At 44.1% G+C, this 21,813-nt stretch overlaps 1 protein-coding gene across 1 annotated transcript; it reads right to left on the bottom strand.

Annotated features, from left to right (window-relative positions):
* Window positions 1-220: 220 nt before the first annotated feature.
* ch25h (cholesterol 25-hydroxylase) lies at window positions 221-2,167 on the bottom strand. Its single transcript, XM_054599229.1, has 2 exons — window positions 1,740-2,167; window positions 221-1,566 (listed from the first exon to the last, which is right to left on the bottom strand). Exons 1-2 carry the CDS (start codon window positions 2,160-2,162, stop codon window positions 1,234-1,236), a joined length of 756 nt encoding a protein of 251 aa, XP_054455204.1. The 5' UTR covers window positions 2,163-2,167; the 3' UTR covers window positions 221-1,233.
* Window positions 2,168-21,813: the final 19,646 nt, after the last annotated feature.

The following is a 21,813-nucleotide window of genomic DNA, read 5'->3' as shown; positions in this document are numbered from 1 at the left end:
AACTTATACTTGCATCAGTATTGCTACACTGTAGTAACAGTACTTTTACTGAAGTACTGCTGGCATGTGGTACTACACTTAGAATCAATATATTATAGGCTGTATGATCAGTTATAATAAAGTATATTTCTGCATTAAACAACATTTTGATTTGTTCTTCTCTGATGTTCTAAAAGTTTAAAAAGAGAAACATTATTGAACTTTAGTTCATAAAGTTTATTCTCAGATAAAACTTCCAGTTCACAAAAATACACTTTTCAGTCACATTCACCTCCAAAAACATTCTGTTGACATTTAATATTCAAACACTTTAACACTTTCAAATACTTCAGCCACTTTCTCTCATCCATCTTCAATAAATCACCTCCAGAGTCCGACTGTAGCTTATTCTTAAACTAGCTGCCTTTAATGGATGTTAACGGAATAATCTTCAACATTTTGTGGATTTGTTCAATATGAACGTTTTTCTGATGAATTAAAGAAAATGTTTAACCTTTAATACGTCGTCTCAGTGCAGCACAGATTCACGTTAACATAAATCAACGTTAAAATAATAATTAATATCACAATATCTTCAGTCTAAATTCATTTAAATGTTATTTTCTGGATTTTAGTGCATTTTTTTCTCATTCATCACAAAAACAACGTTTCTCTTCATTGTTTGAAGAGAAACGTTGTATCTCCTCCAACTTGCTCAGATTACAGTCATGAACATATTAATACATCATTGATCAGTCTTTGATAAAGTTAATAAATAAATACATGAATAACTGAAGAGTAATAAATACAGAGATAAAATGAATATTAAGAGTCGACAGTCTTTTAACGTAAAAGACAATCTGAGGTGAAGGTTTCTGAACAGCTTAAAAATAACATAATTATTCAGAATAATGATCACTTTAGAGACTTTAATGAGTTCAGGAACTCTCCATCAGTTCAGAAAGTTCTCCATCAGTTCAGGAACTTCTCTATCAGTTCAGAAAGTTCTCCATCAGTTCAGAAAGTTCTCCATCAGTTAAGGAACTCTCCATCATTTCAGTAACTCTTCATCAGTTCAGAAAGTTCTCCATCAGTTCAGAAAGTTCTCCATCAGTTAAGGAACTCTCCATCATTTCAGTAACTCTTCATCAGTTCAGAAAGTTCTCTATCAGTTCAGAAAGTTCTCCATCAGTTCAGGAACTCTCCATCATTTCAGGAACTCTCCATCAGTTCAGGAACTTCTCCATCAGTCATTCAGTCTTGTGTGTACAGCGTCCCGGCCAGCCGGTCCCAGTGGGTGAAGTAAGGGGCGTAGTTGCACCTGTTCTTGAGATGGTGGAGGTCGTGGTGGCGGGCCCCCCCGTACAGCCCCAGAGGCACCAGGCGGTGGGTGGAGCAGGGAAGGTCGTAGCCACAGTGATCCTCCACCGAGAGCCAGATGTTCAGCACGAAGAAGGCCAGCTCCGTCAGTGGGTGGCAGCCCAGCAGGAAGGGGTTCACGGCGGCGAAGAAGCCCAGACTGAGAGTCTCCCAGGCTCCAGAGTGCTCCGTGGTGAGGGCCGAGGTGGAGGAGAAGGTGTGGTGCACCTGGAGGAGGAGGAGGAGGAGGACCACTTTACATCTCTGTTCATATACAGTATATATATTTATTATTTATCATTACATGTTTACTCATGTTTACAGTTCTTCACGACTGTGATTACTTTCCTAATAATTAACATATTTATCCCTCACAGGTGAGTCTCGGCTCAGGTACCCACCTTGTGGAAGTTGCGGTAGAGCCAGGGGACTCTGTGGTGCAGCAGGTGCCAGATGAAGCTCTGGAAGTCGAAGAGCAGCAGGCAAACCAGCACCTGGGCCACCAGGCGGGGGAGGGGCGGGGCCTCCTGAGGCAGATTGACCGGCCTCAGGTACCAGTGGATCAGGGTCAGCGGGAGGATGAAGACCACGTGGTTGTAGAGCGTCAGAGCCAGGCAGCTCCGCATGGAGGCCCAGCTCACAGAGCTCTGAGGCTGCAGCTTGTACCTGCGCACCAGAGCCCACCTGGAGGACAGCAGGTCCAGCAGCAGGAAGGGGACGCAGCAGAACAGGTAGACGGAGAGTGAGAAGAGGACGGGGAACACCGGTGAGAGCAGGAGGGACGAGTGTCCCAGGAGGAACGTCCAGAGAGGCTGCAGCAGCATCTTTCTATCAGACTCTGTAAGTTAGTGAGGCGGACCGAGGCGCCTCAGCACTTTTATAGCCGCTGAGCTCCGCCTCCTCCGTGACGTCACCGCCCCACGCCCTTATAAGGACTCTTCCTGTTGTTTCAGCAGAGGTCCGTGTCAGGTGAAGACAGCGACTTGGGACGGAAACAAATCCACTCTGCTGCTGATTTTACTCGCCTGCTCTTCCTGTGCGTGTCACATGACCTAACCTGCAGCTCGGTTCTCTCCTCGTTCAGATGTTTCATGGAGGATCATCATACAGATGTGACACTCTTCTTCTGTGGTGCAGTGCTGACCCCTGCTGGACTCTACAGGACTAACTTAAAAAAACCTTTACGTGAACCTTTCTGAACATCTTGTCATGTGTTTTAATCTCCTTATAGCTCTGTATAATTATTACACTCATACATATACGCTAACTTTAGTAATATTATTATATCATTATTAGTTAAATATACATATATTTGACCATCTTGTCGATAGTGCTGCATGCTCACTGCGAATGACAGTAGACTCTATAGCTCCTCCGTGTATTCCTATAAACCTCAGTAGTAGTGACTTCATGAACTTCTTTAATGATAAGATTCTAACTATTAGAGAAAGAATGTATAATCTACTGCCCTCAACCAGTACCGATCAATCCACAGCTGTAGAACCTGAAATATATTTAGATGGCTTTTCTCCCATCGACCTTCAACAATTGACTTTAACTATTTCTAAGTCTAAACCTTCCACCTGTCTCTTAGACCCGATTCCGACTAGTCTGCTTAAGTAAGTTTTACCTTTAATTAGCAATTCTTTATTAGAAATGATCAATCTGTCTTTACTAACGGGCCATGTACCACAGGCCTTCAAACTAGCTGTAATTAAACCTCTTCTTAAGAAACCTACTCTAGATCCAGAGGTGTTGGCTAACTATAGACCTATATCTAACTATAGACTATATCTAACTATAGACTATATCTAACTATAGACCTATATCTAACTATAGACTATATCTCTATATCTAACTATAGACTATATCTAACTATAGACTATATCTAACTATAGACCTATATCTAACTATAGACTATATCTAACTATAGACTATATCTAACTATAGACTATATCTAACTATATATCTAACTATAGACCTATATCTAACTATAGACTATATCTAACTATAGACCTATATCTAACTATAGACCTATATCTAACTATAGACTATATCTAACTATAGACTATATCTAACTATAGACTATATCTAACTATAGACCTATATCTAACTATAGACCTATATCTAACTATAGACCTATATCTAACTATAGACTATATCTAACTATAGACTATATCTAACTATAGACCTATATCTAACTATAGACTATATCTAACTATAGACTATATCTAACCTTAGACCTATATCTAACTGTGAAGTCAACTTGGAAAATCCCCGCTGGATATGAAGGGGTTAATATGCAGCGCCGACTGACAGCTGGGGGAATCCCTCCTCAGAGCGTTACCTGGGAAATCCGCGTCATTGCGTCACCTTACCGGAAAGGACAGAAAGGGGAAGAGAGACTCTTTCAGGAAACGCCAGTTGCAAACAAATCAGACAGCGTTCTGTCCAGCAGCAGCAAAGCTGCGCTAGAAAACGATTGGAAAAAGCAGCGCTGGTACAGCCATAAAAAAAAAAAAGCCTGGAGAAAATGAATTGATATTTAAAGCAGTTAAAAATGGTTTCATAGAGAAAGATTTTTTTACCTTGCAGTATACCTAGCAGTTTACCACTTGCAACCCACTTACAACTGTACCCACAATACCTACCTGCTACAACTTACCTGTACCTGTGAAAATACAAAAAGAAAAGTAAAGAGGAGTTAAAGAAGGAAAACGGTGTGGTCATTGCATGAGTGGAACCCAGTTAAACCTCCTATGGTCTGTACCAATCCCTTTCAAGCAGGGAAGCTGCACAAACACTAGATAGCTTGACAGTAAAAAACCGCTGTAAGCTGGAACAGTGAGACAGTAAAAAAACGGGACTGTAAGCTGGAACAGTGAAAACAGTGACCTGGAAAAAATAAAAGCACCCTGCAAACAGCAGGTGGACCCAAAACATCCAACATGGCTGAAACCATTGAGCAGCTCAAAAGTGAGCGGACAGTAGCCAAACGATCCTTCACACGACTAAGGAACAATATCATCAGAACTCACGACAGCATGTCAGAAGACCAGCTCCGAGATAGCTTCAGTAAAATCACCATTGCAGCCGAGAAAGTCATGGAAACCAATGACGAAGTCATGGCAGGTGTCATTGAAGAAGAGGAGGCAAAGCTGGATGAAGGAGGATCAGTTAAGCTGACCGAACAGCAAAGCGCTGACATAGCTAAGACCATCAGTGAATGTAATCAGAAGCTGAAGGAAGTGGAAGAGCTACTTGGAAAAGCACTCTGGACAAAGTTTGGAGATGAACTGCGCACAGCTGTAGAACTAGCAGAAGCTGAAGCTGATCGTGTTGGAAGAGTACATACCGACAGCAACCTTGACGGCTATGAATTTAGGCTCACTCACCTGAAAACACTTGTGGTTTCCGCAAAGAAAGCGCACTGCAAATGGCAGCAGTGGGTTCCGGTGGAAGACCAACGAGAGTTCCGTGGTCGGCTGAAAGAGCTGGAACACCAGTCAACCAGGCTGGTCTCTAGAAAGGCTGACTTCATAACGGCAAGACTACCGGAAAACACAACTGACACTGCCAGCAATCACAACTTTACTCCAACCATTAAGCTGAAACCCATAGCTCTCCCGAGATTCTCTGGCTACAAGCGTGATTTTCACAGGTGGAGAAGGGACTGGGAGTCGCTCCAAAAACAGGGAGAAGTAACCGGCTCCAAAGAAGTGAAAAAGATACAGTTACTCGACAGTCTCGATGACAAGTTCAAAAAAGACTTTCGCCTGACCACCTATAACACTGCAGATGACATTCTCCGCGTCTTGGAGAACCGCTATGGAAATCGAACGGCTATCGCCATTGAAATAGTGGAAGACCTACAGAAGATGCCATTTGTCAAAAGTAGTCAACCAAGGAAAATTGTGGAGTTGATTCAAGCCGTGGAGAAAGCACTCGGGGACCTGAGTGACCTCGGAGACACAGGCGCCATAAAGAATCCCCTTGTAACAAAATCAATCGAGAGTAAACTCCCTGAATCCCTCAAAAAAGAGTGGCTTGTCTATGTAGCCGATCCAAATAATGGAGTAACGCCAGACAAACGGTTTGATCATCTCTTGGCATTCCTCCAGAAGCAAGAAGCTATCTATGAGGAGCTTGAGCAGCTACGAGATGAGGAGCCAAGTAAGCCAAGTTGGAGAGACAACAGGATTGAGCAGAAAAGTGCAAGAACCAAGTCTACAAAGTCAGCTGATGACCAAGGCTGTGTAGTCTGTGGTGATGCCAAACACAAGAGAAAACTCTACTTCTGCAAGCAATTCAAGGCTCTGACTGCAGCCGAAAGGAAGTCTTCAGTAAAGAAGTTGGGAGCGTGTACAAGATGCCTTGAGGTTCACGATGACCGGTCATCCTGCAAACCTGGCTTTCTATGCAAAAATCAAGACTGCAGAGAAGAACAGGCTGAGCATCACTTCTACCTCTGTCCTAAATCTATGTCAAAGAAGTCTGACAAGTCGGAAAAGGATAAAGGCAGAAGGAAGTACACAGAGGGTCAAGAGGATTTCATCAAAAATCTCCCACCCGACCTAGCAAAGCAGTTCAGGGAGGTCTTCTCAAACGTTGCCTCCAGAGTCTTCACAACTTCAAATGACCAGCAAGGTCTACTTGAAAAAAGCGGGATGCAGGAGCTTCCAGTGATCATGATGCTACTCGTCGTCACAGCTAACGCCGGAGAGAAAGTCGGAACACTCATCGACTTAGCATCTGACACCAATTACATCACTCACAGAGCAGCAAGCCGTCTGAATCTGAAGAGTGAAGACATCATACTCATTGTCCATGGAGTAGCCGGAATGAAGGTCCAAGTAAAGACAAAGCGCTATCTCCTCAAAATCCGTGTATCCACTTCCAAGGACACACTGAGAGCACATCAATTGGTTTGCTATGGGCTTGAGAACATCGCAGATGTCCACAAAAGTGTAACACCTGGACAACTGCAGCCATTCTTCCCAGATGTACCTCTTGATGAGCTTGTGAGGCCCAAAGAGGTGGAGCTTCTCATTAGCCACAGAGAAGGCCGGCTAGCTCCACAGAGAGTCAAAGTTGTGGGGGACCTTGTACTGTGGGATGGACCCCTCGGGAAAACGGTTGGAGGAACCCACCCCAAACTGTTCGAGGAGGTTGAAGTGTCAGCCCACATGTCAAAGACGCATTTTGCAAGATCAATGAGAGCGGCAGCTGTGAAATATGAAGAGCTCACGTACAGTCCAGAACAGAACATCTCAAACAAAGAAGTATTCGAAATACAAGGATCAACCGCTTCAACCAGCAAACAAAGCTTCCTGGAGTGGTGGCACTGGGATAGCATTGGCGCCGCATGCGAGCCCAGATGCGGCGGCTGCCGTTGCGGAAATTGCCAGCCCGGTGGCAAAGAAATGACCCTTGCAGAAGAAAGGGAGCTTGAGGTGGTAAAAGAAGGACTCACGTATGTCATGAGCGATGATCACAGCAGACAACCACATTGGCACGCAAAGTATCCCTGGCTAGAGGATCCAGCCTCACTGCCGAACAACAGAGGAGCAGTGGAAGCAACATTCCTGAGGACAGAGAAGCAGCTAGCCAAAGCACCAGAGTGGAAGTCTGCTTACAAAGCTCAGGTGCATGACATGGTGGAAAGAGGAGCTGCAGTCAAGTTGACTGAAGAACAGATCATTACCTGGAAGGGACCAGTATGGTTTGTAAGTCACCTTATAGCACCAAACCCACACTCTGTAACAACCCCGGTAAGACTCGTCTGGAATAGCAGTCAAAAGTTCAAAGGAACCAGCATGAACGACCTACTGATGAAGGGGCCAGACGTCCTCAACCAGATACGTGCTGTCCTCCTGAGGTTCAGAGGGGGAACCAACGCTGCCTTAGGGGACATCACAAAAATGTACAACTCAGTATGGTTGGAAGACCGTGAGATGCACCTCCACAGGTTCCTCTGGCGAGACTCAGAAGAGGAGGAGATGGAGGAGTACGCTATCACCAGAGTCAACATTGGTGATAAACCGGCAGGCTGCATTGCACAGCTCGCAATGCGAGAAACAGCCAACCTACCTTCCTTTGCCCACCTCGAAGAGGAGCGAGGAGTACTTCATAATGACAGCTATGTCGACGACATCCTAACATCTCACAATGACCTTGAGAAACTGAAAACCATCACAGCGAATGTGGAGCTAATCCTGAAAGCTGGAGGTTTCCTGTTGAAGCCTTGGGTCTTCTCAGGCCAAAGTGGGAGGAAGGTGAAAGACGATGCGAGCAAGACCAGAGGTAACAACATGGTTCTCCCGAATCAAATGAGGGATGACGAGAACAAAGCACTTGGTCTAGGTTACCTCGTGGAAGAGGATAAGCTCCATGTCATGTCATCCATAAACTTCTCAAAGAGAAAGCAGAAGATGCGACTTGGCCAAGACCTTCTACTAGACCAAGTAAGAGCGCAGACCCCCAACCCTTTGACAAGAAGGGACCTCCTGAGTCAAGTCTCAGGGTTATATGATCCAGTTGGCCTGGTGACTCCTGCCAAGCAAAAGGGTGCCATCCTTGTGCGGAGAGCATTCCAGGAGGCGAAGAGTGTCAACTGCCCTGTCAAAGACACCTGGGACACAGCATTGTCAGACAGCCTCAGAGAAGATGCAGTCCGGCTCTTCGAAGAGTATGTGCAACTCGGGTGGATTACATTCACCAGGGCCATAATGCCTCCAAGCTTCAGTGGAGAACCTTGGGCATTAACATTCTCAGATGGAAGCGAGCAGGCCTACGGCGCAGTGATGTACCTCCGGTGGAACACTGAGCAGGGCCCAGTCGTCACTCTAGTGGAGTCCAAGGCAAAGCTAACTCCTTTAGACCACAAAGGTGATGCTGTCAAAGCAGAGATGTGCGGAGCAGTGTTTGCCTCACGGCTCAAAAAGTACTTCGAACAGCACAGCAAGATCCGAGTTGACAAGTGGTTCCATATCATTGACAGCCAAACAGTTCTCGGTGCAATCCAGAGAGAGAGCTATGGTTATCAAACCTTCTTTGCAAACAGGATCGGCGAGATCCAGAACACAACAGCAATCCGAGATTGGTGGTGGATTCCTGGTCCTCTCAATATTGCTGATATCATAACCAGAGGGGCCAGTCCTCAAGACCTGGATGAAAGTTCAGAATGGCAGAACGGACCAACATTCTTGAAGCTACCAGTGGATGAGTGGCCAGTTAAATCTGCCAAAGAGTTGGTGATGGCTGCCAGAGACGGTGTCAACAGATTACAGAAGAAAGCGTTTGTTGCTGCACTGACCCGAGCACAAGCCAAGGCACAACTGCTGCCGGATCCAAAGGATACTGACACGCAGAAGCCTTCTGAACTAAAGCAAGACCAGGAACCAACTCAGACCCAAACACAACCAAAGAGGCCACCAGCAGGATCAACTGTCCAAGAACTGGTGGATGTCAAGCGGTTCAGTAACCTAAGCCGACTTGTCAAAACAGTCGCCTGGATCCGGAGAGCAGCAAGGATGTTCATGAAAGGGAACAAGCGAACTGCAAACAATCCAAAGTGGGAGGCAGTGTCGTTTTCAAAAGTCATCTCAGTGACAGAGAGGGAAGACGCCCTAAAAGACATCTTCCTTGCGGCACAGCAAAGTGCATCCTTCCCAAGCACAACCACAGACAGGCTGGTGGTGTACAGAGACCAAGAGACTGGATTGTTGGTCTGTGGGGGTCGTGTGCAGATCTTCAATGAAGATAAAGTTGCTGTCCCCATCTTGCCTTATGAAGCCTGGGTGTCGACACTGTTAGCACGAGAAGCCCACGAGGAGAACCACGATGGAGTGGCCGGGACCTTGCTCAAGATGAGAAGAAGAGCATGGGTCGTGAAAGGTCGGAGAATTGCTCAAAAAGCGGTCGAAAACTGCATGTTCTGCAGGAAAACTAAAGCAAAAAGATGCCAGCAAATAATGGGTGATCTACCTCCAGAGAGGACAGAACCAGCTGCCCCATTCCACTACACAACAGTCGACCTCTTCGGACCCTACCAAGTCAGGGATGATGTAAAGAAAAGAGTGTCACTGAAGGTTTGGGGAATTGTGTTTTGTTGCATGGCCTCCAGAGCTATTCACACCGAGCTGGTGAACTCTCAGTCCACAGAGAGTTTTCTGTTTGCCTACCAGAGGTTCACAGCACTAAGAGGTCATCCAAAGAAAATCTGGTCAGATCCTGGGACCAACTTCATTGGGGCTAAGCCAGTCCTAGAAGAACAGTACCGATTCCTTGCCAATCTTGACAAAGCTACCCTGGAGGAGAGAGCTGCCAAGGATGGCACAGAATGGTCGTGGAAGATTCATCCAGCCGATTCTCCACACCGGAATGGTGCCGCAGAAGCTGCTGTGCGCATTGTCAAGAGAGCACTGCAGAGTCTTGGAGGAGAGTCCGGCCTAAGTTGGAGTGAATTCCAAACAACTCTCTACACGGCTGCCAATCTTGCAAATGAAAGACCAATTGACGCCAGGACACAGAGCCGAGAAGACAGCGTCCAGTTCATCACTCCTAACTGTCTCCTGCTCGGACGAGCATCACAGGGTGGAGATGTCAGAACATTCGACTTCAGTGACTATCCCTACAAAAGGCTTAAAGAAATGCAAGCGCAAGTTAACAAGTTCTGGAGGAACTGGAGTCAACTTGCTGGTCCTAACTTATTCGTAAGGAACAAATGGCATACCACCAAGAGAAATGTCGCAGTCGGGGACATCGTCTGGATGGCGGACCAAAACGCCCTTAGGGGTCAGTTCAGGATTGCAAGAGTGGTTAGCGTCAACTCGGACAGCAAAGGAGTTGTGAGGGACGTCAATGTCAGAACCTTCCCAAGCTACCCCGTTCCTGTCACAAGGCCTACCGGAGCAAAAGTAAGTCACCGAACATCTAAGAAATTCAAAGAAAAGATCCCAGCAGCAGTTCTTCACAGAGACGTAAGGCGACTAGTGGTCTTGCTTCCCACCGAAGAACAGAACTAAACATCTGACCCAAGTTGCACCTGTAACATGCGACCTCCCAGGTGTCTCCACTGGAAGGTCGAGTGGGAGGTGTGAAGTCAACTTGGAAAATCCCCGCTGGATATGAAGGGGTTAATATGCAGCGCCGACTGACAGCTGGGGGAATCCCTCCTCAGAGCGTTACCTGGGAAATCCGCGTCATTGCGTCACCTTACCGGAAAGGACAGAAAGGGGAAGAGAGACTCTTTCAGGAAACGCCAGTTGCAAACAAATCAGACAGCGTTCTGTCCAGCAGCAGCAAAGCTGCGACTGCAAATTGTTTGAAAACGATTGGAAAAAGCAGCGCTGGTACAGCCATAAAAAGCCTGGAGTTTCATATATTTAAAAAGAATTCATGAAAATATGCTTAGACATTAAAAACTATTAATAATATTTATATTTATATTTATATATTTATATTTATAAGTATTTAAATGCATATATGAAAAACATGTTTGTATTTACTATTTCATTCTGCACTGCATTTACTGTAGTTATTTTTGGTTTCTTTAAAGGTTTTTTACCTTGCAGTATACCTAGCAGTTTACCACTTGCAACCCACTTACAACTGTACCCACAATACCTACCTGCTACAACTTACCTGTACCTGTGAAAATACAAAAAGAAAAGTAAAGAGGAGTTAAAGAAGGAAAACGGTGTGGTCATTGCATGAGTGGAACCCAGTTAAACCTCCTATGGTCTGTACCAATCCCAGACTATATCTAACCTTAGACCTATATCTAACCTTCCGTTCCTCTCTAAGATCCTTGAGAAAGCAGTCTCTAATCAGCTGTGTGACTTTATGCATAACAATAGTTTATTTGAGGATTTTCAGTCAGGATTTAGAGTGAATCATAGCACAGAGACGGCACTGGTGAAAACTACCAATGACCTTCTAATAGCTTCAGACAAAGGACTTGTCTCTGTACTTGTACTGTTAGACCTTAGTGCTGCATTTGATACCATTGATCACCAAATCCTATTACAGAGATTGGAGCATCTAATAGGCATTAAAGGAACCGCACTCAGCTGGTTTAAGTCGTATTTATCAGACCGATCTCAGTTTGTATATGTAAACAATGAAAGCTCGATGAAAACCAGGGTCAGTCACGGAGTTCCACAAGGGTCTGTTCTTGGACCTATTTTATTTACCTTATATATGCTTCCTTTAGGGAATATTATCAGAAAACACTCAATAAACTTTCATTGATATCCAGACGATACCCAGTTATATCTATCGATTAAGCCAGACGAAACTAACCAGTTCTCTAAACTTCAACAGTCTTAAGGACATAAAAACCTGGATGACCTGCAACTTCTTGATGTTAAACTCAGACAAAACTGAAGTTATTCTACTAGAAATCAATTATCTAACAATATAATTTCTCTAGATGGCATTGCTCTGGCATCCAGCACTACCGTTAAGAACCTCAGAGTTATCTTTGATCAGGATCTGTCTTTAACTCTTATATAAAACAGATCTCAAGGACAGCCTTTTTTCATTTATGTAACATTTTGAAAATCAGGCAAATCCTGTCTCAAAGCGATGCAGAAAACTAGTTCATGCATTTGTTCCCTCTAGACTAGATTACTGTAACTCCTTATTATCAGGCTGCTCTAATAGGTCTCTTAGATCTTTACAGTTGATCCAGAATGCTGCAGCACGTGTTCTAACAAAAACTAAGAAAAGAGATCATATTACTCCAGTATTAGCTTCTCTGCACTGGCTCCCTGTTAAATCAAGAATAGAATTTAAAATCCTTCTACTCACCTACAAAGCTCTAACTGGCCAGGCACCGTCTTATCTTAAGGAACTTATAGTTCCATATTACCCAACTAGAGAGCTGCGCTCCATCAATGCAGGGTTACTTGTGGTTCCTAGAGGAGATAAAAGTAGACCAGGAACCAGAGCCTTCAGTTATCAGGCTCCTCTTCTGTGGAACCAGGTTCCAGCTTCAGTCCGGGGGGCCGACACACTCACCACTAAGAGCAGGCTTAAGACCTTCCTTTTTGATAGCGCTTATAGTTAGGACTGGTTCAGGCTATAGTTAGGGCTGGTTCAGGTTTATAGTTAAGACTGGTTCAGGTTTATAGTTAGGGCTGGTTCAGGTTTATAGTTAGGACTGGTTCAGGTTTATAGTTAGGACTGGTTCAGGTTTATAGTTAGGACTGGTTCAGGTTTATAGTTAGGACTGGTTCAGGTCTATAGTTAGGACTGGTTCAGGTTTATAGTTAGGACTGGTTCAGGTTTATAGTTAGGACTGGTTCAGGGTTTAGATTTATAGTTAGGACTGGTTCAGGTTTATAGTTAGGACTGGTTCAGGTTCTATAGTTAGGACTGGTTCACTGTTCTCCTTTCCAGCTCCTCTACCTAGTACAGAGCTCCCTCTTTTCTCATCCTTCTTTATGTATTAATCTCCTATTTATGCACATTACTGATTTTGCTTCTTCCCCGGAGTCCTTGTGCTTTCTCGCCAAACTTCAAGGACAGGTTCCCAGGAATCGAGGTTATATTTGGACTGTGGTCGTATCACCTGCTGACACCCACTGTTCATTCTGTACACATGACATCTATTGCATTCTGCCCATCCTGGGAGAAGGATCCCTCCTCTGTCGCTCTCCCAGAGGTTTCTTCCTTTTTCTCCCTGTTAAAGTTTTTTTTTTTTTTTTTTTTTTCCTGACAGAGGATGTGAGGGAATTTGGATGTGAGGTGTAAGGACAGAGGATGTGATTCTAAGGACAGAGGATGTGAGGTCTAAGGACAGAGGATGTGAGGGTTAAGGACTGGTCTAAGGACAGAGGATGTGAGGGTCTAAGGACAGAGGATTGAGGTGTAAGGTTCTCCCTGGTGAGGGTGTAAGGACAGAGGAGGTGAGGGTTAAGGACAGAGGAGGTGAGGTTAAGGACAGAGGATGTGAGGGTTCTAAGGACAGAGGATGTGAGGGTCTAAGGACAGAGGATGTGAGGGTCTAAGGACAGAGGATGTGAGGGTGTAAGGACAGAGGATGTGAGGGTCTTAAGGACAGAGGAGGTGAGGGTGTAAGGACAGAGGATGTGAGGGTCTAAGGACAGAGGATGTGAGGGTCTAAGGACTAAGGACAGAGGATGTGAGGGTGTAAGGACAGAGGATGTGAGGGTGTAAGGACAGAGGTGAGGGTGTAAGGACAGAGGTGTAAGGACAGAGGATGTGAGGGTGTAAGGACAGAGGATGTGAGGGTTAAGGACAGAGGATGTGAGGGTCTGTAAGGACAGAGGATGTGAGGGTGTAAGGACAGAGGATTGAGGGTGTAAGGACAGAGGATGTGAGGGTGTAAGGACAGAGGAGGTGAGGGTGTAAGGACAGAGGAGGTGAGGGTGTAAGGACAGAGGATGTGAGGGTCTAAGGACAGAGGATGTGAGGGTGTAAGGTCTACAGAGGACAGAGGATGTGAGGGTGTAAGGACAGAGGATGTGAGGGTGTAAGGACAGAGGAGGTGAGGGTGTAAGGACAGAGGATGTGAGGGTGTAAGGACAGAGGATGTGAGGGTCTAAGGACAGAGGATGTGAGGGTCTAAGGACAGAGGATGTGAGGGTGTAAGGACAGAGGATGTAAGGACAGAGGATGTGAGGTGTAAGGACAGAGGATGTGAGGGTGTAAGGACAGAGGATGTGAGGGTCTAAGGACAGAGGAGGTGAGGGTGTAAGGACAGAGGATGTGAGGGTGTAAGGACAGAGGATGTGAGGGTGTAAGGACAGAGGATGTGAGGGTGTAAGGACAGAGGATGTGAGGGTGTAAGGACAGAGGATGTGAGGGTGTAAGGACAGGAGGAGGGTGAGGGGTGTAAGGACAGAGGATGTGAGGTGTAAGGACAGAGGATGTGAAGGACAGAGGATGTGAGGGTCTAAGGACAGAGGATGTGAGGGTGTAAGGACAGAGGATGTGAGGGTGTAAGGACAGAGGATGTGAGGGTGTAAGGACAGAGGATGTGAGGGTGTAAGGACAGAGGACAGAGGTGAGGGTGTAAGGACAGAGGATGTGAGGGTCTAAGGACAGAGGATGTGAGGGTGTAAGGACAGAGGATGTGAGGGTGTAAGGACAGAGGATGTGAGGGTGTAAGGACAGAGGATGTGAGGGTGTAAGGACAGAGGATGTGAGGGTGTAAGGACAGAGGATGTGAGGGTGTAAGGACAGAGGATGTGAGGGTGTAAGGACAGAGGATGTGAGGGTGTAAGGACAGAGGATGTGAGGGTGTAAGGACAGAGGATGTGAGGGTCTAAGGACAGAGGATGTGAGGGTGTAAGGACAGAGGATGTGAGGGTGTAAGGACAGAGGATGTGAGGGTCTAAGGACAGAGGATGTGAGGGTGTAAGGACAGAGGAGGTGAGGGTGTAAGGACAGAGGAGGTGAGGGTGTAAGGACAGAGGATGTGAGGGTGTAAGGACAGAGGATGTGAGGGTCTAAGGACAGAGGAGGTGAGGGTGTAAGGACAGAGGATGTGAGGGTGTAAGGACAGAGGATGTCGCATGTGTACCGATTGTAAAGCCCTCTGAGGCAAATTTGCAATTTGTGATTTTGGGCTCTACAAAATATATTGAATTGAATTGAACTGAATTGTCGTCGATGGAGACACGCAGATGGCGCTCTCGAAAGCGAGAGAGAAGCTCAAAGCTTGACGGCACACGGAGTACAAAATAGTTCAACTTTGACAATAAACAACCAATAAGAGCTGACAGAATCCTTTCCTGTTTTTTTCAGTCTAGGGTAAATAAATGAAAAAGAAGTGAATCAGTTTAGTGCAGCACTACCCATCTCTTTTCCCATCTCCACAGACTATTTCATTTGGTCCGACCAACGACCAGCGACATCACAAAGACCGGCTGAAAGGCCAAACTGAAGATGACAAGTGAAGCTACTGTGAGTGATTTATGCTGCTGGAATTTCATTTTTCTTTGATTAGTAAGGGAGGCTTACTGCTAAATTACCGCAACTTCATCGTCATCGCAGCTGGCAGGGTTTTGGTTGCTTAGTAACGGAAGCCCTCTTGAATTTCTGATGCTCCTGTTCCCACAGAAACACCTTATGTGTTTCGTACACTCAAGCCTCTCAAGAACTGTGGTTGGATCAGTCCACAAGGTGAGGGGTTGAAGGTTCAGGGTCAACTTCCTCTGAAGTAGCTGATCTCGTTGTGCTCCAGCTAGGGCCTCTCATAGTGCCAGGAGCAGGAATGGATAGAAGCTATTTGGGGGAACCTCTAGATCTAGTCATAACAAAGCTGAGCAGATAAGAAACTGATACGATCCTAGTTTCAGAAGCATCGCAGAAGATTTGTTGATCCTACCGGAATTTACGGAGCAGGTCTGGATCACAACACCCCCTTTGATTGGTCCAAAGCTGTTCAGCTAAGACTTGGGCTCAGGAAGGAGTGTGATGAATCCTAGAGCATCGTATTGTTGGCCAGTACATGATAGATCCTCCTCATAGTCACAAGGGATGGTTCCTCCGGTCGATGTACAGGGTCTGCAGTTCAGTCCACTTTAAACCCATTGCGTTCCTCCAGGTGATCAGAAGCTCCCTATTCCTGTCCAGTATAGATCTAGATTCTTGTGTACTGGGGAGGCTACTCAGGCAGTTCCCATCCTGTTAGCCGTCGCTGTCGTCTCTCGTTACCTCAAAAAGTAAGCCCACAAGCTAGCAAAAATGAAGCAGGATTTTCTGCAGTGACAGCATCAAAACAAAGTTACGGAGTAGACTGGACATAAGGAACACTTCGGGTGTCATTGTCTCCCATTACCCCCAGATGGGACCATCTTGTTGCAGAAAAACAAGCTCAGGGCTCACACTGATTCAGCGTTATGGCGAGTTGTATTTTTTATGTATTTTATATTTGTTTTCATGCCGGTCGTATCATTTTATTTTCATGTTTATCCACCACACCTTGAAAGCCAGTCCGTGAAAATGTTGTCTTATATGAAACCGGTCTATTGCGCAAAAAGGTTGAGGACCGCTGCTGTAGACCATCAGCATGAAGATTGGTCCGGTTCACTAGTTCAGGACCAACGTACAGCAGAACATCAGCTGATCTCTGTTCATTTCATTCTCATTAAACATTTAATCTAACAAATTATCTTGTGTTCCTGAAACTGGGCACAAAAAAACAAACTGATGGCTTTTATGAAGAGAAACGTTAGGAATTAGTCCAGTTTGACTCAGGCAAAAAGAAGCCCTTAAGGATATTAAGATCTGTTTGTTTGTTTTTTTGGCAAACTAGGTGCCAGTTCATAACCGGGTCAGTAAATGTGTCCAGCGCTACCAGCCGGACATCCGGAGGAGGATCCTGCTTCTACAACAACTCATTCTGCAGAAAGTAGAACGTCAAATATTCATATAAAGGTTCTGCTCTGTTCTCATCACCAAACACACATTACTCAAGTGTTTATAGTTTCATGTATTACAGCATTTTTGATTATGAGTCAATTCTTGATTCTAGTTAACCCTCCTGTTATGTTGCGGGTCAAATTGACATGTTATGAAACTTCTTCTACTTGCCTTAATTAGTGTAATCAACGTTACAAATAAAAATGGTTCATATGTTTATATTACAGAGATGATGTTCGGGTCAATTTGACCCGGCAGTGAAAGTGGAGGCTATAAGGGGCCAGAAGTGTCAAGTTTAGACCATTTCAAGGTATTTCCTACTCCTCCCACCATGTTTCACCCCATTTCACACAAACAGACACACACACACACACACACACACACACACACACACACACACACACACACACACACACACACACACACACACACACACACACACACACCACATTTCATCCCACCTGTGCGAGAAATACAGATACTATTATGACTTTGACGGAACCTTTTATTTTCCCGCTGGAAAACCCCGCCCACACTTAGCAGGTGAGGGGCGAAACATACGAAAGGGTTGCTTGGGAGTCCTATGAGCGTTCCACTCTGCAGCTACATACAGTACAGCAGCTTACTGTAGGACAACATGAGCAACAGAAACTAAAGGATGACAGCCACGGAGGCTCTGGAACACATCCTTGATCACGACAGTGAAATAGAGGAAGATGAAGACCATCTCGAGGTCAATTCAGATTCTGATGATTCTGATTATGAACCATCAGATGAGGAATTTGATATTCCTATTCCTCCAAGCAAGACATTCATGTCAAGAAATTGTGAAATACAGTGGTCATCCTCACCCAATATACTTCAGTCAAGACTGTCTGCCGAAAACATTATAAAGACAGTGCCAGGCCCCACCAGGATGGCAGTGACTCAAAGAACAGATCTGAGCATCAAGATGAGAACAACATGTGCAAAATGTATTTGCACATGTCGCACACCATGACGACACGTCACTCGTGTGCTGTGTAGACACAGATACACATACACACACCTCGTTCATTGTGCTCATCTCTTGTTCATTTTTGTAAATTTCTGTTTCTTAACACTATAAATAGACATAAATAGAGTTTACTATCAATACAAATCCTTATGACTGATTTGGCTTGATTTTAAGTGAGCCGGTCAATATGACCCTGAACAGAAGAGGTGTCTCAACTCTTTTTAGCTACATCACCCCATGAAAAAAAGAAAGTTTCGAAATGTACAAATAATTTAGAAAAGAATACATGTTATGTAAGACTAATGCAATTTATATCTAGGTACTTCCAATGTACCTAAAAAATGGTTTGAACATGTATTTTTCATGAAAACAAGTGAGTTATCCTAATGGAACTATGATCCATGAGGGGTGAATAACACCATTCCACTAAATACTGATTGAATTGTTAGTAATGGTGTTGGTAATGAGGTACCAACCATATTTATTAGGACTGTTTGGTTTCTGACAACTTTTGGATGATTAAACATGCAAAAATTCATTGTATTTTGTGAACAAGAGTCAAAGATAACTTAAAATCCTGATTCTTGGCGAGATGCAGGACTTCACAGCTGTACCACAACTGGAAATTGCTTCATTTTTCAAGTTTACACTTTTAAACATCTGTAGTAAATGCAGATTGAACTGTAGACGCTTCCTGATTGTTAAATGTATTCAGAGCACGTAGCATCGTAGCCGAGCCACTTCTCATGGTAAAAGTGTTTAATAGTAGTTGGACAAACCGGGACAATTCTGGACAAACCATGACAATACTGGACAATACTGGACAATACTGGACAAACCGGGACAATACCAGACAAACCGGGACGATAACGGATTAAGTGGGACTATACCAGACAAACCATTCCCATACCAAAGTATGAGGTTCCGCAGCATTCCTTATGTCACTCGATGTTGTTGTTGTTTCAAATCTATAAATCTTGTAAAGGTTTTGAATTTCTTTAATTCACAGTCATCTTGTTCCACTGGGCCATTGGCAAAAAAAAGTTTAATCTTACAAACATAAATTCAGTGGAAGAAGAACAGGAACTACAGGAGGATTTGGAGTGGAAGATAAACAGGATAAAACACATGATACGTGTGTTTTAAACTAAATACACAGTTATCACGTGTCTTCATTGGGAGCGTCTTTCTAAACGCTTCGTCTCCTCTGACACCACAGAGCCTTCTGCAGATATTACTGCCGATGTGAATAACAATCTTACTGTATTTACGTTTACCCTTAGCCAGCAGTTTTAAGTGGGACTCAATGTCGCCCGCTCTGGCCTCGGGGACGCAAGTAACTATGGCCCCTGTCTTCACTAACTTCACGTTTACATATACAGTGCCCTCCAGAATTATTGGCACCCTTTAGTAAAAATGAGAAAAACGAGATGTGAAAAAAAATCTTTTTTGTTTATCCTCATGATCTTCCATTCAAAATATTCACAAAAATTTAACCTTTAACTGAAGAAACATAATTGAAAGAAACATTAAATTCTTATCATGAAACAAATATTTTTCTCAAAAATATATGTGCCACAATTATTTTTCTCGAAAATATATGTGCACCCCTTCATTTAATATTTTGTGCAGCCTCCCTTTGCCAAGATAACAGTTCTGAGTCTTCTCCTATAATGCGTGATGAGGTTGGTGAACACATGGCACTGGATCTGAGACCAGTCCTCCATGCAGAATCTCTCCAGATCCTTCAGATTCCGAGGTCGACGCTTGTGGACTCTCCTCTTCAGCTCATCCCACAGATTCTCTATGGGGTTTAGGTCGGGGACTGTGATGGCCATGGCAAAACCTTTATTCTGTGGTCGGTGAACCATTTTTGTGTAGATTTTGAGGTGTGCTTCGGATCGTTGTCCTGTTGGTATGTCCAACCACGGCCCATTTTAAGCTTCCTGGCAGAGGCTGTTAGGTTTTCATTTAGTATCTGCTGGTATTTGATGGAGTCCATGATACCAGGTATCCTAACGAGATGTCCAGGGCCTTTGGAAGAAAAACAGCCCCACAACATCAAAGATCCGCCACCATACTTCACAGTGGGTATGAGGTGCTTTTCTGTATGGCTCTTTCTGTCTACGCCAAACCCACCTTTGATGTTTGTTGCCAAAAAGCTCTATTTTGGTCTCATCTGATCATATAAGCCGGTCCCATTGAACGTCCCAGTAACGTTTGGCAAACTGTAGGCGCTTTAGTTTGTTGTTGATTGACAGCAGAGGCTTTTTTCTGGCAACCCTCCCAAACAACTTGTGGTGATGTGGGTGGCGTCTGATGCTAGTTTTGGAGACTTTCTGACCCCAAGACTCAACTAACCTCTGCAATTCTCCAGCTGTGATCCTCAGAGATTCTTTTGCCAGTCGAACCATCCTCCTCACAGTGCGTGGGGTCAGTGTACACACACGTCCTCTTCCAGGCTGATTCTTAACATCTCCTGTCGCTTTAAACTTCTTAATTATGCCCTGATAGTGGAAATGGGTATTTTCAACTGTTTAGAGATTTTCTTATATCCATTTTCTGATTTGTGCAGCTCAACAACTTTTCGTCGCACATCGTCACTGTGTTCTCGGGTCTTTCCCGTAGTGATGAATGACTAAGGGAGTTTGGCCTGTGTCACCTCATATTTATACCCCAGTGAAACAGGAAGTCATGGTTGACCACTTAAGAGTTCCTAATCAAACAGGTGAATTTAAAAATGTCAAATATGACTGGAATTATACTTCAGTTAGATTGTAAGCATAAGATTTTCTAGGGGTGCCAATAATTGTGACACAAATGTTTTGGAGAAAAATATTTATTTAATGTCAACATTTTTTTTTTCTTTCAATAATTGTACTTCAATGAAAAGGTAAGATTTTTGTGAATATTTTGAGTGAAAGACCAAGAGGATAAACAGCAAAGACATTTTTTCACAGCCTGTTTTGCTCATATTCACTAAGGGTGCCAAAGATTCTGGAGGGCACTGTATGTATGTATGTATGTATTAAAGGTAAAGTATGAATTTTCACGGTGTTTCTTATGTCACACCATGCTGTTGTTTTAAAGCTTTAAATCTTCACAAGGTTTTTAATTTCTTTAATTGACAATCGTCTCGTTCTACAAAAACATCGGCAGAAAAACAAACTCAGTTTATTATTACAAACTTGAATTCCATAGAAGAAGAACAGGAACTACAGGAGGATTTGGAGTGGAAGATAAACACTCAGATAAATGATAATACAATACTGGACAAACTGGGACAATTCTGGACAAACTGGGACAATACTGGACAATACTGGACAAACCATGACAATACTGGACAAACTGGGACAATTCTGGACAAACTGGGACAATTCTGGACAAACTGGGACAATACTGGACAATACTGGACAAACCATGACAATACTGGACAAACTGGGACAATTCTGGACAAACTGGGACAATACTGGACAATACTGGACAATACTGGACAAACCATGACAATACTGGACAAACTGGGACAATTCTGGACAAACTGGGACAATACTGGACAATGCTGGACAAACCATGACAATACTGGACAAACCGGGACAATACTGGACAAACTGGGACAATACTGGACAAACCATGACAATACTGGACAAACTGGGACAATTCTGGACAAACTGGGACAATACTGGACAATGCTGGACAAACCATGACAATACTGGACAAACCGGGACAATACTGGACAAACCATGACAATACCGGACAAACTGGGACGATACCGGATTAAGTGGGACTATACCAGACAAACCATTCCCATACCAAAGTATGAGGTTCCGCAGCATTCCTTATGTCACTCGATGTTGTCGTTGTTTCAAATCTATAAATCTTGTAAAGGTTTTGAATTTCTTTAATTCACAGTCATCTAGTTCCACTGGGCCATTGGCAAAAAAAAGTTTAATCTTACAAACATAAATTCAGTGGAAGAAGAACAGGAACTACAGGAGGATTTGGAGTGGAAGATAAACAGGATAAAACACATGATACGTGTGTTTTAAACTAAATACACAGTTATCACGTGTCTTCATTGG

This window comes from Anoplopoma fimbria, chromosome 5, assembly GCF_027596085.1.
Source record: "Anoplopoma fimbria isolate UVic2021 breed Golden Eagle Sablefish chromosome 5, Afim_UVic_2022, whole genome shotgun sequence".
NCBI lineage: Eukaryota > Metazoa > Chordata > Actinopteri > Perciformes > Anoplopomatidae > Anoplopoma > Anoplopoma fimbria.
This window is presented reverse-complemented; position numbering and strand designations above follow the sequence as displayed.